Raw genomic sequence first — 17383 nt, 5'->3', positions numbered from 1 at the left:
GGAGAGGGGGAAATCACAATAACTTGGAAAAGGGATTATTTGGGAATGGGGTCATTTGGAGTGGAAGAGATCATGACTATGGATGGGGGGTGAACAGCTGTCTTGAAGCCCTGGAGGGAAGAATGGGACTGAACAGACTGGGGAAGTTGGTTCTACATGTGAGAGAAAAGAGGAACAAATGAGTGGAGGTGAGCAGTGATTCTGTATTTTGTGAGTTTAACAAGAAGAGGGTTACTGGCAGAGAATGTGTACCTTGCAGAAACTTGGGAGGGACAGAGCTAAGAGAGGACAGAGGGTGCAAGAACAAAAGGGAGGTGATATAATACAGAGAACCCACCAACCTGTTTGTGATGCGAAAGTAACAGGCCGAGACACTCAGCTTCGTCACGGGATATCCCAATGAGTTTGAGGGCCATACGCATGGCTTCAAGAGGGTCAGGTTGTGAGGCAGGGGTGCCATCAGAAAGGTGAGAGTAGCGCTCCATCAAGCTGCAAATGAAGGCCTTGTAGGTTATCAAAAGTTAAGATTTACCAAGGAATGGCCTTGCACGATGATGGATGCCAAGACTGTATCAAATGCTTGAGACATGTCCAGAGAGACGGACGTCCCTGATCTCATGTCTGACATTGAGGGTTTCCAACGATTTAGTCCATCCTCGGAGTAATATGGCGTGTAGTTGTAACCACTCATTCAGATCATGTGTTCCTGGTCTAATCATTTGCTATACCGAAATATTGATAACTGGTGTTTTATTTGTACCCATTTAGAACGTAACGGTCTTCAGTGTTTATCTTGAGGAACACCTAAAGTTTGCAAACTTACCCTCCATTGTGAATGCGCACTTAGTAATCGAAGACTACTTATTCTACACTTTGTCTCCTGAACTTAGCCATGTGTGTTGTAGGATTCCGTTGGTGAGGTGGAAAGTCTCCAGAAACGGCATGAAGAGTTCGAAATATCTTTGGGGGCATTTGACAACATGGTGGAAGACCTGGAGGGGAAGGTCTCAAACATGAGCAGCGAAGGAAACGTTGCAGTTGAAAGGCATGTTAGACTTCAACTCCGAGCACGATTGCTTATTGATTGATAATTCTGACACTTGACCCCTCCTAACTTTTGATTGCTATTTCTCTTGTCCCTTCCACCTGTGTACCCTGACATGCCTGTTTCTGCCTCTATTCCTGTTCATTAATTTTGCACATACTGCTTTTTACTTGTCTTTGGACATTCCACTCTTACTTATGCACTTCTTTTTCCTCTTCTTTCTATTCTTTTTTCTTTATTTTCTTAGCATTGACTCTCTGATGTGTCTCATCTCAAAACAGCATACCTTTTGATTCTAAGTTCCAAATTGCATCCTGCTGTCATCATTGGAACATTAATGGCAGAATAAAGCCTTGCGGTAATACCCTGTGGAGACCTACCCCTCCAACTTTCCAAAATTTATTCTTCTCCACTTACACTACATTCCACCAACACCCCTCCTCTTTTTTAACATGTATTAATAATAATAACCATTCCTTTTACGCTGTGAGGCACATGGTAGCCGCGAGTACAATTCTGGACAGGTTATGGCTCTGACAGTTTCATTGACTAAGGAGCAAAATCCTGGATGGGTCGCCACTCCAACACAAGATACTCAAATTAATTTTTATCCCAGTAAACTGGTACTCATTTTGCTGACCTCGGAAGGATGACAGGCTGAGCCAACCCACCTAGTGATATTTCAACAGCATGACAGGCGCTCAAAGTCAAGACGCTAATACATTAAAAAGCCAGCCACCTTAACCTTTAAGCCAACATCAACAACTGTATTTGTACTGCATGCATATACAATCTCCAGCATGCACCTTCGATTTCTTTCGTTAAATAAATAAAAACATGCAAAACAATACGAAGTACGTTTATCACCTAGTCATTGCCTCTGAACTTGTAACCACAGACTGCAGCAGCGTGTACATGACCTCGCAAAGCGTAGGGAGGATGTTGGATTGCAGAGCAAACAAAGGAAGAAAGACCTTCAATCTGCCCACAGGTTCCAGGTATGAATTGATCCAGCAAGGGACCCATTACATTCAATTGTGTTTATCTGCTGGGTCAATGTAAATGGTAAATTGTCAATGGAAAGGGCTAACATGTTTGCCATGTGTAGACCTTTCAGCGTGACACACAAGATCTTCTATCTTGGCTGGAAGACAAGGAGAGAACAGCGACCGACGAGTCATATAGAGACTTGGCAAATGCAGTGCAGCAAGTGAAGAGACACCGAGCGAGCGAGGGAGAGTTCCGTGCTAATCGCCCGGTATTGGACAAACTCACGAAGGTAAACACTCACATCATGCTCCATATTGATACTGATTTGATCTTCGAGCAGGTTTTATCCTCGGTTTTGCTGATATGTGGGTCTGATGGAATTAATTGGTATGTTGATGGTATTTTGATCCAATCTTCCTTGGCCACAACTCCTCTTTCCTACATCAACATTCTTTTCAAGTTCCCAGTTGTGCCCTCATTGCAAATGACACCATGGAATGTTTTATTATGTTGGCGTTACTGTATTGTGATTTATGCCTCAGTCAGGTGTTCTGCACCGGAGTTATAAAACCTACATGAACAGCCGAAAATAGGTTTTCTGAATTTACTGTGTTATTTTAGTTATAATACTTCCCCCAAGGGCCGTTCAAATGAAGTCGAAACTGGCTGTAGTTATTGCAGAAAGGCAAAAGACAGGAAGTTGTTTCTTATAGTTAAATAGTTTATTATAAATGAAATACAGGGCATAAGGAAGAATAGAACGATAAATAAATACAGAACAGATCTGGCAGTCAAAAGACAAAAGAAAAGTGATGAAAGGGGGCAGAAAACACGATATTATATACAAAGGAAATAAATAACCTGCTATATCGCCGCCAATACCAGATTCATACAACCAAGGGAACAGGCAAGGACTTCATGCAGGCATGAGCTTGTCTTGGGCTGGTGTCGTGCAGGTTGGCGTGGCACAGGGGGAAGTGCAGCTCGGGTCAGAAGAATGGTGATGAGAATGCCAGGGGATGAGGGGATGGAGAAGCGATGTCTCCGTGACACTCCAAAATGGTCCTTTTTGTGGGGTGCGACGAACCTGAGAGAAAGATGTCTTTTCTTCCATTCTCAAATGTAATCTGCTGCGTGCATATTGCCTTTTCCCCCTCTGGGACCGCCTTCATTGGTGGCGGATCCCGTTATTGGCCACCCACGGTCTGTGAACGACGCCATAGTCCAGGCTATCCTGCTCTGCAGGGTGGCCCTCATAATTGTTCCACCTTCAGCCAGGGCTTCGCTGCTTACTATAATGTCACAGCCTGCAGTTCCTGACCGAATGGCCCATATTAATGTCCATTTCGAGTGTGAAGTACTTTTCCGTGTGCCTTTGAGGTAAAGTCCTCACTTAGCCTCGCTTGTACAGGAGGTACCAACACCAATAGTCCTTGGGAATCCATATCCTGTCTTGAAATTCCATCGTGGTATGAAAGGCCTTGTTTTTGACCACCTCAAGTGAAGGTGGGAAACCGGAGCAATAGTCCAGAGTGGTGAGCCATACTTCATGGAGCTGCGTATGAACGCTTTGTACACCGTGATGAGCTCACCCAGATGATGGATGAGCTCAGATAATGGTTAGAAAAGTTATATGCGGGATGGAATGCACTTGTGAAAAAGAGAAATTAGTCTGATGTAGAAGAAATTCCAGGAGCAGTCAATGTTAGGAAATGCATGATGTGTTGATGATCCAGTCTTTACTGGAGAGAACAGATTTTAGGGCAGACCAATCAGCTTTACCAAATTTTTACACACGTCGGCACTCTTGTAACTGCTAAAGAGATGCACATTTTACCAACACCCAGAAGAGCCCAGAGGAGCTGAGGAGGAGAAGCAAAGTTTGAGGAAAATTTTGACATGCCATGGTCTAGTAATGAATGAAAATGGAACATTGAATTGTTTTGGATTGAGCACGGACTAGACAGCTCGGTACTAAGCATACTCCAAACCAAGCTATCCTGCTTTGTGTTTGTTTCTTTTTCTACACTTTTGTGTGCGTTTGATTCCCATGGATGCTCAAGATAGATTTCTGCACAATCCGATGGAGTGATGACCTATTCAGGATTTGTTCACCACAGCAATGTACATGACTTATCATGAACACCCAGACACTCTTTCAAGATTATGGACAACCAACACAATTGCAAAGCAGTGTTGATGTCATGATATTTTACAAATCAAGTCATATCTTAGCAAGAATGGTGGTTGTGTGCCAGGGAACAAAGCTACACTGAAGGTTCCTCGTCAAGTGTTGGTGAAGAGGTTGCTGTTCTAATCTGCCTGTTATTTTATCCCAATCAACTTTACCTCCCCACAGATTATTGCATGTTTTTCGTGTTATAGCTTTGTTGTTGCTGTCTATTTTCGCACACAACACTTTTAATGCTTGCATTCTTTCTCTGCACATGTAGGTATGATCACCTGATTAGTTATTATATGTACGCATTATGCTTGAGTGCCTGGGGATGCGACATGGGCATTATGAACCAAATATCTATTTATTATACCTAACTGTATTTGTAACTAGACGACCCATGACCCGTTGGGTCAATGTCAGTTTGAATAGATATGAGAATAGAACTAAAGCGAACGCTGGACATCATCAGGGAGATTATTTGGGCCAGCAAGCCATAAGGCTCACCTCTCCAGCGTTCTAAATCACTTACCTGTGACACGTGATTTCGGCCCTTATCTCCGATCACGTTTTTTTTTTTTTTTTTTTTTTAGAAAAAACATTCGACCCGTGGACTACCACGATTTTGTTGTCAGAGGACACTTCTGATGACGATGTTCTTTGTCGACGATCCTCCATTTACATAAACTCGCGCGTTCTCTTATCTCTTCCCTCGACTGAGCGCCACATACAGCTGACCATGCTGGAAGACCGGTTTCTCCAGGTAGACCAGCACATTCTCCATAGTTTGCCCTTGCGCCTTATGGATCATCATTGCGAAGCAGGATTGTATGGGGAACTGGCAGCGCTGCAAAGGGATATCCTCAGCATCCGACAGATTTAGTCGGATCCGAGGGAACATTACAGTTTCGCCTTCAAACGTTGAACTTATGATCCTCGCAACTATAATATTTCGAAGCATGTCCTCAACAAACATGCGCGTCCCGTTGCAAAGTTTCGGAGGGTCCAAGTTCCGCATCAAAATGATAGGGGATCCTTTTTTGAGCTCGAGGTTGTGCGGCGGCAAACCCGAGACTTCAACGGAATCTAGGAATTCCGTTGGGAAGTGCGTCGCATCAGTACCCTCAGTCACACTGTTGAACGCAGCATACTCCTTGCTAGCACCAGGGAACCTTGTGATGCATCTTGAATTGATGTTTCGCATCATATCGTTGAGGGGCACTAATATAGACCTTGCTGAAAAAACCTCCATCGGATTGGCGAATGATGGATATATGGTATCGATGCACTCATCGAGCCCACACGCTGTCAGCAGTATATCCTCTGGCAAATCTATCTCATCATCCGCATTTTTCTCGATTCTATCCTCGCCGATGTCGAGCAAAAATCTTGACAACTGCCCACTTCCGTCGGTCAGTCGCATATTAGTTCTCAAGTGAAACATTCCAAAGCTCTGCCATAGGTAGGACTTCTTTATGCACGCATTCTCAACGTCAGCATCACACCCTCTTTTCACCACGGGCAGAAGTTGACGGAAATCACCACAGCATATCGTCAAGATCCCTCCAAAAGGCTCGTCTTTGTCACATACATCACGCAACGTGCGATCCACAGCCTCGAAACTCTCTCTCCTGATCATAGGACACTCATCCCACACGATGAGTTTTGTACTTCGAAAGAGGTCTGCGATAGTGGAATTTTTATCGATGTTGCATACGCCATCTTCCCTCGGTGTCAGAGGGATTTGGAACCTTGAGTGCGCTGTTCTTCCACCAGGCATGAGGGTAGCAGCTATGCCAGATGAGGCCACCGCAAGGGCAACTTCTCCACTCGCTCTCACTTTAGAGAGAATCAGGTTAATAAGAAACGTCTTCCCTGTGCCTCCAGGCGCGTCAATGAAAATCATTGATGACTGATTCGTGCGGATGTTGCTATTCGCTTCCATAGACGTGAGGTGTGATTCGTTGTCCGCGTCCGTAGCGCCGTCGGAGGGTTGATACGACATTCTTCCTGCAAATAGTATTGTGTTTGTGCTATCGTTTTGCCGATCATCAAATGACAAATAAATTACATTGTGAAAATTAAAGATTTCAAATAAACCTATTTAAAGTGTATGCGCATATAAATAATAAAAAAAATCGAAGAAATATCTCTCGGTAATTTCCTGAAACATATTTTACTTCCGGGTAATAATGTTGAATGAAATAACGAAGATATATACTGTATGCCTGTTATTTTAGGCGGTGTATTTTCGTATATCAACGTGGCGCGATTTTTAAAATATATCTGCAATTTCCCGTGTGTGCGTGAATGTTCTCAATTATTTCTTTTACCGAGTCTAAAACCATCGATAAAAATGAAATCAGATGGCGACTTAGATTGAAGATAAAGGCGTGAGACAGACTCAATGGCCTTGAAGATACAAGCCTTTCAGAATTCATTTCGTTCTATAAAGGGCAACTTTCATCGGATTTTCTTCCCGTTTTTTTTCAACCGAGTCTAAAACTATGTTAGCGACTGTGAAAAATGAAATGATATATCGAATTTGATTTGAAATAAAACTGAGAGAGAGAGCAAGACACCACGGGCCTACAAAACAGGCCTCAAAGCTATGCGAGTTAATAAAATGGTGGATATTACTACTCTCTCAAAGGGGTAAGCCACGCCCCCGGACCGATCGAATGTTACACACAAACACGCAAGATTTCAATTTTATAATTATTTATATATATATATATATATATATATATATATATCTATATAGATAGATAGATAGATATATATATATATATATATATATATATATATATATATATAGATATAATCTATATAGATAGATTACCTCTGACACCTAAGGTGGATGCAGTTTGTATGTTCACCCCTGTCTATCTATCTATCCATCTATCTGTCTATCTGTCTGGCTGTCTGATTGTCTGTATGTCAATCACTTGCAGGTCACAATTTTAAACCGATCTTCATGACACTTCACCAAATGGTGGAGTTGATCATAAAGAAGAAGCCTTTTGATTTTGAGGTCAAAAGGTCAGCAAGGCCAAAGGTCAACAACTTTGTCAAATTTCTAAAAGCCCCAATTTTCATCCGATTGACTTGAACTTTGAAGAGGATTTGCATATTTGGTCACTAAATTCAACCACCAATTATTTATTAGGTCAACATCAGTCAAAAGGTCAACAAAGGCCAAAGGTCAACAACTTCTTCACTGTCTGAAACCATGGACCAACTTCTATCCACTCATCCCAACTCTCTCTTCCTCATATGGGGTGACTTCAACTGTCATCATGCCAGCTAGCTGGGTGTGGGTACCTCTCTTACCAGCCATGGCATCTCAACAAAGGACTTCTGCGACTCATTGGGACTGACACAATCTGTCAATTTCCCGACCCGGATCTCAGTCAACGGAGCATCTTCTCTTATAGACTTGGTTATGACAAACTTCCCTGCAAATGTCTGCTGCTCTTCTTCTGCTCCAATCGGTTCTTTGATAATTTTCTTGTTAAAGTGGACATCTCTCTGGCCATTCTCAGAGAGCCTCCTCAGCGCCGACGAGTCTGGAATTTCACTCAGGCTGACTGGCACGGTCTTCAAGCAGCCATCAATCATCTGGATTGGTCTCCCATCTCTACTGCCTCTGACATCAACTCTTCCTGGGAATTCTTCCAAAGTAAACTGTTCTCTCTCATGCACAGATTTATCACACATCATCTTCAGTCCTCCCGTCCATGGTACACCAAATCCTGTGGTGAGGCACTTGCCCTGAAACAACTTGCCTTTGCCTCTTGGAAGGCAAATCCAACTGAAGGCAATCTCAGTTCCTTCCACCAAGCTCGGAACAAGTGTGTGTCTACCCTCAGGAGAGCCAGGAAGCACTATCTCTCTACTCTCAAGACTGAATGCTCAAACCTGTCTCCTTCCTCCAAATCCTGGTGGTGTCTGGTCAAATCTATTTCTGGTGTTTATTCCCCCTCCGTCCCCTCCCTTACCTCAAATGGCTACACGGTTGACACCGAACGTGACAAAGCCGAATGCCTCAACTCTGTGTTTGCCTCAAAATCATGTGTCCCAAACCCATCTCTCTCTGTACCCACCTTACCCAGTCGAACCCAGCTGCTCCTGGACTCTGTGTCCTTCTCTCCTGACAAGGTGTAGAAGTTTCTGTCAAATCTCGACTCTGATTCTGCAACTGGACCAGACGGCATCAGCCCACTGGTCATAAAATCCTGCTCTGCCGCTCTTTTCACACCCTCTCTCTATTCTCTTCACCCTCTCTTTTGCTGAAGGTCTTTTGTACAGTGGATAAGCTCTCATATTTTAACAAATTGTGCATTTTTTGAGAAAAGCATGAAATATCTAGCATAGTTAGTATATACCATAAGGTTTATTTTCAGATGTGGAGGGAAGTCAGATTTGACCTCTGAGGACCGTGAGAGGTCAAATCCAAAATGGCCACCAGTCCACCAGGTCTAATGTTCAAACGCGCTTATAGGTGTCATTTCCAACTAAATTGGGGATGCCCATTCATTTGGTGATACTTTTGAGATCGCCAGAACTCAAGGACATGCATTTAGGTCATGGTCAATGTCAAATTACGTTAAATATCTATTTTTATGATACTGCAGTTGGAACTGCTATTGGAAAAAGTTCATTTGAACTTTTAAAACTTTATTTTTTCAGGTACAGGGATAGGTACAGAACACCCAAAGACCAGAAATGATGAAAAAAAGTGTTTACACTGCAAGGAATGATGCAATAACCTCTGAAAAAATAACTGTAGTTAACCAAGTATGTCCACCAAAGCTTACATTAAATCAAGTGCAATGATGAAAATTGGTAATGATCTAAATCTAACAGTCTCCAGAACAGAAGCACAGTGCAGTGCACTTGAATGCAGCTTTGGCACACTTGCAGCGTCCAGTGCACCCTTTCTTGCAGCCACAGTCGATCAATTCATGGCACGATTTTGATGCTTCAGGAAGAGTGGTCCAAAGAGGCTGCCACCCAGTTGTCTCCTTTGTCCAGCCCCAGTCAGGTGGGTCTGGCATCTCTGGATCCATGACCAATGCCTGGTTCCAACAGTTGGCCTGGTAGCAAGTGCGCTTGATGTGCTGCTTGAGTGTTGCCTGGGTTGGAGGAATGTTCTCTAGAGTTCTACACTTCTGTGTGAAGAGCTGTTTCCTAGCATCATTCACCTCCGTGCTCTCACTGGTTCTATCGTACATCAGCACCACAAATCGCTCTAGCAATAACATTGAGCCTTCACTGACCTCACTTGGCATGCCTAGGAGTTCATTGAAAGCATCATTCACCTCTGGGCATCCCCAATTTAGTTGGAAATGACACCTATAATGTTTTTCTACACTATTTGGTTCCAAAATTAAGCGCGTTTGAACATTAGACTCGGTGGACTGGCGGCCATTTTGGATTTGACCTCTCACGGTTCTCAGAGGTCAAATCTGACTTCCCTCCACATCTGAAAATAAACCTTATGGTATGCACTAACTATGTTAAAAATTTCATGCTTTTCTCATAAAATGCACAATTTTTGTGTTTATCTGCTGCACTATTATGCCATCAGCTTGGAAATCATCCAACATTACAGCTTTACACAAAAAAGGTGCAAAAACAGATCCTTGCAACTACAGACCAATCAGCCTGCTCCCAATTATCAGCAAAGTCATGGAATCCATTATTGCTTCAGATATCAAATCCTTCCTCTTCTCCAATGGCTTGATATCTGATCATCAATTTGGTTTCAGACCAGGTCACTCTACTCTGGACATGCTGCTTCTGCTGTCTCAACAATGGATGGAGGCCCTCAATGCCAAAGAGGAAATCAGAGCTGTCTCCCTTGACATATCACGTGTCTTCGATACGGTCTGGCACCCAGCTCTGCTCACCAAACTCTCCTCCTATGGTATCCATGGAAATGTCCACGCATGGCTTGCGGACTTCCTCTCTGGTCGCAGTCAACGTGTTGCCTTGAATGGATTTCTCTCATCTCCCCATCCTGTTCTGGCTGGAGTTCCCCAAGGTAGTGTTCTGAGCCCTGTGCTTTTTCTGGTCTTCACCAATGATCTCTCCGACTCTCTGAAAAATCCTCTCTATCTCTTTGCTGATGACTCCACTCTCTGCCACTCCATTCCTCATCCCTCAGTTCGGCAGTCTGCAGCCTCCTCACTCTCTGCAGACCTGGACAAAATCACAGACTGGTCAAACAAGTGGAACATGTCTTTCAATCTTGACAAATCTCACACTCTTACTATGTCTCTCCGAAAAGACCGACTGGACAACCCTCCCATCTACTTTCTCAACTATCCTCTCCAAGAAATTCTGTCCCTCAAGCTTTTGGGTCTCACGATCTGCCATGATCTTTCCTGGGAAAACCACATCTCCAAGCTGGCCTCCAAGGCCAGTCGCCAACTGGGCATCCTCCGTCGTGCGAAGTCCTTTCTTGGCACACCTGAGCTCCTCACCACATACAAGACTTTAATCCGCAGCTCAATGGAATACTGCTCATCCCCTCTAGGGCTGGTGCTCCTGCCTCACACCTAGCTCGGCTTCACGCTATTGAAACCAAAGCTTTCAGAATCATTGGAATCTCCCGCGATGAAGCTATCTCCGAGGGCCTTTCACTCACTCACCGCAGGCAGGTAGGTTGTCTTTCTGTCTTCTACCGACTCCTCTCCGGCCTTGCTCCCCCAGCTCTATCTGTGCTCTGTCCCCCAAATATTCCTACAGGTCGCACAAGATCTGCCAGCAACCCTCTTATGGTTAAACTGCCGAAATCTAGGCTCTCTGCTCACCTTCAATCTTTCATTCGTCTTTACTCTCGCCTCTGGGACAAACTCCCTCACTCTCTTCAATCCCACTCCTCCCTCCAGGTATTTAAAACATCTGTTCACCACCATCTCTTGTCTTCCCCCATCCAAATCCTTGATCTTTTCTACCCCCATTAATTTCACCCCAGATCCACTTTTTTGAAATACCAACTTCTTTCCTGGAAGAACTAGCAGTGTCCATGTGGTATAAACCTCCCCCACGCCTCCCCCTCCCCGCTTACCATGCCTCCTCCACCCAAGCCCTCTCCCTCCCACAGATCTCCCTGTTAACTGCTGTTGTACTTGTGTGCTTCCCTCTCTCTCCCCATCTTGTCTCCCGCTCCCTTTATTGTATGTTTTGTGTGTCCGTTTTTTTTTGTAATTAATGTTAGCTCTTACACGAGCCTCGATCTTGAATACAAAAAAAAAAAAAAAAACGTTGTCAAATTCTGAAATCCACACTTTTCATCCAATTGATTTGACATTTGAACAGGATTTGAATATCAGGTCACTGAAATCAACCACAATTTATTTTTAAGGTCAAATTTGTTTTAGGGATTTCCCAATTATCATGCTCTGCATGACATCTTTTTTGTTTGTTTGTCTCTGAGCAGGAAATCGCAAAACATTGTGGATTGATTTGGACGAAACTTGGTGGACAGGTTGGGTGTGTGACAGGAACAAATTGATTATTTGGGTGTGTGACACTCATGTGACAGGAACAAACTGATTATATTTTGGTTAAGGTCCAAATCCAGATCCGACCTATCAGTAGGATACCAATGTAAACTGTTCAGCCTGGCGGAAGTATGCGCTCTATTGAGTGTCATTGTCGTTAATTCCTGTGCTATGTTTCTGGCAGGAAGCTGCCCAGCTAAAAATGGAGAATCATACTGCGTGTGATGAGGTGGACGGTACAGTAAAGGAGCTAGGCATCCGTTGGGAAAATCTGGAGGTTATCATGGGAGAGAGGTGGAAGAAACTTGAACAAGCAGCACAACAGCTGGAGTTGAACCATCTTTTACAGGTGGGATGTGCAAGAATTGGTTTGTTTGTGGTGATGAAGAAACTTTATTGTGTGAGTGGTGTACTGTAACCATGGCATCAATGTGCATTGTGGTATAATTTCCTTGGCTTTGAGGTCATTATGTTTTTGTACACCAACATCCTGACATGTTGTTATCAGGACTCAAAGGAAAAACTCGACACACTGGAGAAGCAGCTGCTTTCTGATGAGGTGGGATTTGACCTGCGATCCAGCAAAGAGCTCTTACGTCAGAACCAGCAGCTGGAGTCAGAGATGGACACCATGACAATGAGGATTGGGGAGCTGCTGGGGAGGGGGAATCAACTTGCAGCTGGACATTTTGACTCAAGTGGAATCCGGAAGTCCACAGAAGACTTTAAGAAAAGGTATGAAAGCCCGGCATTGTTTTGGGAATGGTTGTGAATTGCTTAATTATTATCATAATCATCATGGTTGTGGTTGTGGTTTTCATAAGGCTCAGGTTGCTGGAAGGTCCACGTGCTAAGCGACGAGCCAAGCTTTTTGAGAACCACCAACTGCATCTATCTCTGCATGAGATGGAATTGGAAAGCCAATGGATCTCTGAGCGGCAGCCTGCTGCTGCCTCCTCTGACTATGGACGCTCTCTGGTTGCTACTCGCCACTTGCTGGAGAAAAACAAGGTGATCTGCAGACATTTTCAGTTGATGGTGCAATGATTCATTTACCCTTCATGGAGCAGGACTTATGGTCTAACGAGACAGTACTGAACAGCTTTGACAGTCTTCAGTCACCCTTGATATTGTAGACCCATAATTTATATTACTCGATCTCACTTTTGGTTTTACAGATCTTGACTGGGGAGATTGTAGGTCATAATATCCAACTGAAGCGAGTCCTTGAGAAGGTGGATCAGTTATGCCAGGCGAACCACCCTGCCACCAACAAGCTTTCCCAGCGCCGTGCCAAGCTTCTGGATGCCTGGCAAGCTCTTGAGAAATTTCTGGCCAGCCGCCAGGTGCAGCTTGACCTCTACGAACAGGGACACACTGTGAGGCACAAGTCAATCACTTGATTTGTTTGAACATAATGTAGTGTTTTGCTTTCTTCCACTCTGATTCCTCCTTCTGTGCTCCAGTTTTGTGCAGAAGCTGAAGAGCTAGAGTCTTGGCTAGCTGAACGAGACCAGCAGCTTTTGGTGGAGAATTATGGGCGTGATGAGGCCTCTACACAAACGTTAATCACCAAGCACCAGGTGATTATTGTTTTGTAATAAATAATTGGACAATTAAAGTTTAGACATTTGTTATAGCAAGCTGCACAACCAAGTATGTAATCACTTTATTTCTGTCAACATAGCTCAAGTCCAATATTTCAGCCACAAGGTGACCTTTGATGACTGAAACGGTGATTTGAATTTTTTTGAAATAGCTTGACTTGATTTGATTCGACCAGCCTATTTTGGTCTACTGCAGGATGAAGGCCTCCATAAACACCGTCCATTCTTTTCTATTTTCTGAAATTCGTGAGCATTGTACTCCAGTGGATTTGACAAAGTAGTCTCTACATCGAATATTTTATCTTCCTTTGCTTCTTCCAGGTTCTTCTCTCGGTTACCAGTTAGTTATTTGCTCTTAGGGTATAATTTATTATTGAGTTGTGAATGCGGCTCTGCTACATTTCTAAATTGTTTATTTTTCCAAACTAGTCTTGTTTCTTGTTGGTGGATCATTCAAAACTTTGCACATATTTCCTTTCAATGTTGGAGGATTACCTCCTTCTCCCGAACACTCCAGCTTTCTGTTTGTAGTTTTATACTCTGGAGTATTGTTTTTCATGGTGATGACAGCAAGCACCTTCTCAGCTTCTTGCTTTGGTGCATAATCATGTCTCTTTGCAAGGTGATGGTTTCCCCACTTGAGAAAGTGGTCATTATTTTGTATAGCACACTGTACTGCTGCTCGGAATGGCTGCAGAGACATAGGGTTTCCCCTCTAGGAGGCCTGTGACTCTGCTCGAGATATTTTTCTTCTTTTTATCAACTCAAGATGTTCCGTGTGTGTGTGTGTGTGTGTGTGTGTGTGTGTGTGTGTGTGTGTGTGTGTGTGTGTGTGTATGCAATGCTGTGAGAAGGCCATACAGCAGGAGATGGAGGTGTACTCTGACCTGCTAACGCAACTGCAAAGCAGAGCGACAATGTTGCACTCCCGTGGGTGGCACCTCTCTGACACGCCAGCCTGTGTACACAAAATGCAAGTGCAGATGAAGCATCTGAAAGACCTCTCAAACACAAGGTAAGGACCAAAACAATTTTGAATTGGGAACGAAGTGTTATCTGTAATTTCTACAAATGGTTCTGGATACTGTAAAATGGGGTGAATAGGGACAGCAAGATGAATAGGGACACAAACTGAAAAAAAGTTCGGAAACCTTTTTCGCTGAAAATTGAAATTGATAACCATACTGATTTGTTGATATTTTGGTTGAAAGTGTTCTCTTGTTTTTTTAAAAAGCAACTTATAGTCCCTATTAACCCCATATATGGGTTAAATAGGAATAAATCGGATTTTTATGGCTGTCCCTATTCACCCCGTTTTACGGGTGAATAGGGACAGTCACTAATACAAAATATAATAATCAAGAAATAGGGACAGTTTGGAGAAACTTTTTATCCCATTTTTTTTTTCATTGGCACCGTGGTTTATATTATGGGTGCATATTATGTGCATCCATCTGAGCTATCAATTTAGCAATAAGTTGGAAACTCAGGATTGTTTCTTGATTATTATTTTTTTGTATTAGTGACTGTCCCTATTCACCCGTAAAACGGGGTGAATAGGGACAGCCATAAAAATCCTATTTATTCCTATTTAACCCATATATGAGGTTAATAGGGACTACAAGTTGCTTTTAAAAAAACAAGAGAACACTTTCAACCAAAATATCAACAAATCAGTAAGGTTATCAATTTTCAGTGAAAAAAGTTTCCGAACTTTTTTTCAGTTGGTGTTCCTATTCACCTTGCTGTTCCTATTCACGCCATTTTACGGATACTCTATATTCTGAATTTCTTTTTCAGGCTTTTTTTTTTTTTTACAGGAGCGAGGCTCATGGAAGGGCAAAGCTTGATCCATTTAGTCATTTGTTGCCAACAGTTGATGTTTTGCTCAAACCGTATTTGGTATATACAAGCGGTGCTTGTGAAAAGTCTGTACCACACACCTCTACTTACCTTATGCATACATAGATCAGGACTCATGTTTGGTCAGATCATCGCTACTGGATTGTCGTTCCACCTGAAAGGTTAACATTAACATGTTACGTTTTATGCTCATTTCTCACTTGTAAAAAAACAAAAACATTTTCATACCTACTTCAAATCAGCTCTTGAGAGAATGTGCACAAACTTCAGGTGTTCATGCTACAGAGGTGCAAAAACTGAGGTAGAGGGAAGAAACAGTACTGATGATGTGTGCAAAATTTTTTCTCAATATATATATATATACACACATATATACACATAATCAGTGATGGACAATATATATTTTTGGTGTACTCATGTTTGTGCACATTTCTTACGACTAGGATACACAAGTTACCTGCAGGTTTGTGAAGTGTAACTCCAGCAGGATGTTCAGACACCATTAGATAACTTACATGAAAGGATTTGACACTTGTGAAATAATTTTCATTGTACCAGTACCACTGCTAAGAGTGGATAGGCTAAGAAATATTTTTCCACTGATCTTGATCTAAAAAAAGAAACCCATCGGAAAATCCATATCCTCGTTGGTGGAATGCTGGTAAAACGTTTGCCTGCTTCGTCGTTCAAGTGGTGGAAATTTGGAGGAAATGCAACTTGTATTATGAAAATGTAATGTGTGGCCGATGTGCACATGTCACAGAGCCAAGAAGCTAACTGATTGGCTGCAATACCTTGAGTATGACCGTGAAGCTCGTGAACTCCTTGCCTGGTTGAAGGAACAGCTTCCAGTAATATCTGGAGAGGACTTTGGACGTGACCATGAACATGTGCAGGTACTTTCGGGCATCCAAACATGGCGCGTTCAATGAACCTTCCCATAAACTCGGTTTCTCACGCCTACATACACACACACACACACACACTATGTATATCTACCATATTAAACACAATGTCAGTTTGTGTGTTTGTACTGATGTCTGTCCCTCTTCATAAGAACGATTTGAGCCGGGTTTTAAAGTAAAGGCTAATCTTTTAACACGAATGTGTGTTCACTACGGTCTATTTTTTGAGGATAAAACAAACTTGAAAACATTTTCCATAAAATAGAAATTGTGTCTCTTTTATTGGAATTGCAGATGGTGGCTTGCAAACCGAGCCTCAACAGCGGTGTGCAGGGGCCTGTTGGTCTGTTGTACCAAATTTCCATTGGTCTTCATGGCCTTGTAGCATACCTGCCTGCGGTACTCAGGGGGGTCTTTTGGGTCCTCAGGGACTTTTGGGTCATCTGGTTTTTTTCATTGGGTCCTCTGGGACTTTTGGGTCATCAATGACTTTTGGGTCATCTGGGTCATTTGGGTCCTTGGGGCTTTTGGGTCATCTGTGTCTTTTTGGTCCTCGGGGACTTTTGGGTCATCTGGGTTTTTCAGTCATCTGGGTTTTCAGGTCATCTGTGTATTTTGGGTCAGCAAGGACTTTTGGGTCATCTGGGTCCTTGGGGACTTTTGGGTCATCTGTCTTTTTGGTCCTCAGGGACTTTTGGGTCATCTGGGTTTTTAGGTCATCTGGGTTTTTAGGTCATCTGGGTCTTTTGGGTCCTCATGGACTTTTGGGGCATCTGGGTTTTTAGGTCATCTGGGTCTTTTTTGGTCCTCAGGGACTTTTGGGTCATCTGGGTCTTTTTGGACCTCAGGCACTTTTGGGTCATCTGGGTTTTTAGGTCATCTGGGTCTTTTTTTGGTCCTCAGGGACTTTTGGGTCCTCTGGGACTTTTGGGTCATCTGGATCTTTTCGGTCCTTGGGGACTTTTGGGTCCCCGGGGATTCTTCTGTCTTCGGGGACTTTTGGGTCATCAAGGACTTTTTGTGTCCTTGGGGACTTTTGTGTCTTTTGGGTCCTCGGGGACTTTTGGGTGATTTGGGTTCTCAGGGGCTTTTGGGTCATCAAGGGCTTTTTGGGTCATTGTGGATTTTTGGGTCCTCTGGGATTCTTCTGTCTTTGGGGACTTTTGGGTCATCTGGATCTTTTGGGTCCTTGGGGACTTTTGGGTCCTCGGGGATTCTTCTGTCTTCGGGGACTTTTGGGTCATCAAGGACTTTTTGTGTCCTTGGGGACTTTTGTGTCTTTT

At 43.3% G+C, this 17383-nt stretch overlaps 1 protein-coding gene across 4 annotated transcripts in view; it reads left to right on the top strand.

The window, feature by feature from the left end:
• SPTBN5 (spectrin beta, non-erythrocytic 5) overlaps positions 1-17383 on the top strand; it is a 305552-nt gene that overhangs the window by 117821 nt on the left and 170348 nt on the right. For all 4 annotated transcript variants that reach the window (XM_078781338.1, XM_078781331.1, XM_078781325.1 and 1 more), the window contains 10 exons: positions 906-1045; positions 1944-2043; positions 2154-2324; positions 11910-12074; positions 12234-12460; positions 12550-12736; positions 12904-13104; positions 13192-13308; positions 14187-14347; positions 15959-16091. In XM_078781338.1, coding sequence (XP_078637464.1) covers positions 906-1045; positions 1944-2043; positions 2154-2324; positions 11910-12074; positions 12234-12460; positions 12550-12736; positions 12904-13104; positions 13192-13308; positions 14187-14347; positions 15959-16091 — 1602 coding nt within the window. The remainder of the gene's footprint in view (positions 1-905; positions 1046-1943; positions 2044-2153; positions 2325-11909; positions 12075-12233; positions 12461-12549; positions 12737-12903; positions 13105-13191; positions 13309-14186; positions 14348-15958; positions 16092-17383) is intronic.

Source organism: Myxine glutinosa, chromosome 1, assembly GCF_964187855.1.
Source record: "Myxine glutinosa chromosome 1, kmMyxGlut1.1, whole genome shotgun sequence".
Lineage (NCBI taxonomy): Eukaryota > Metazoa > Chordata > Myxini > Myxiniformes > Myxinidae > Myxine > Myxine glutinosa.
Note: the sequence above shows the minus strand (reverse complement) of the source record. Positions and strands in the feature narration are given on the sequence as shown.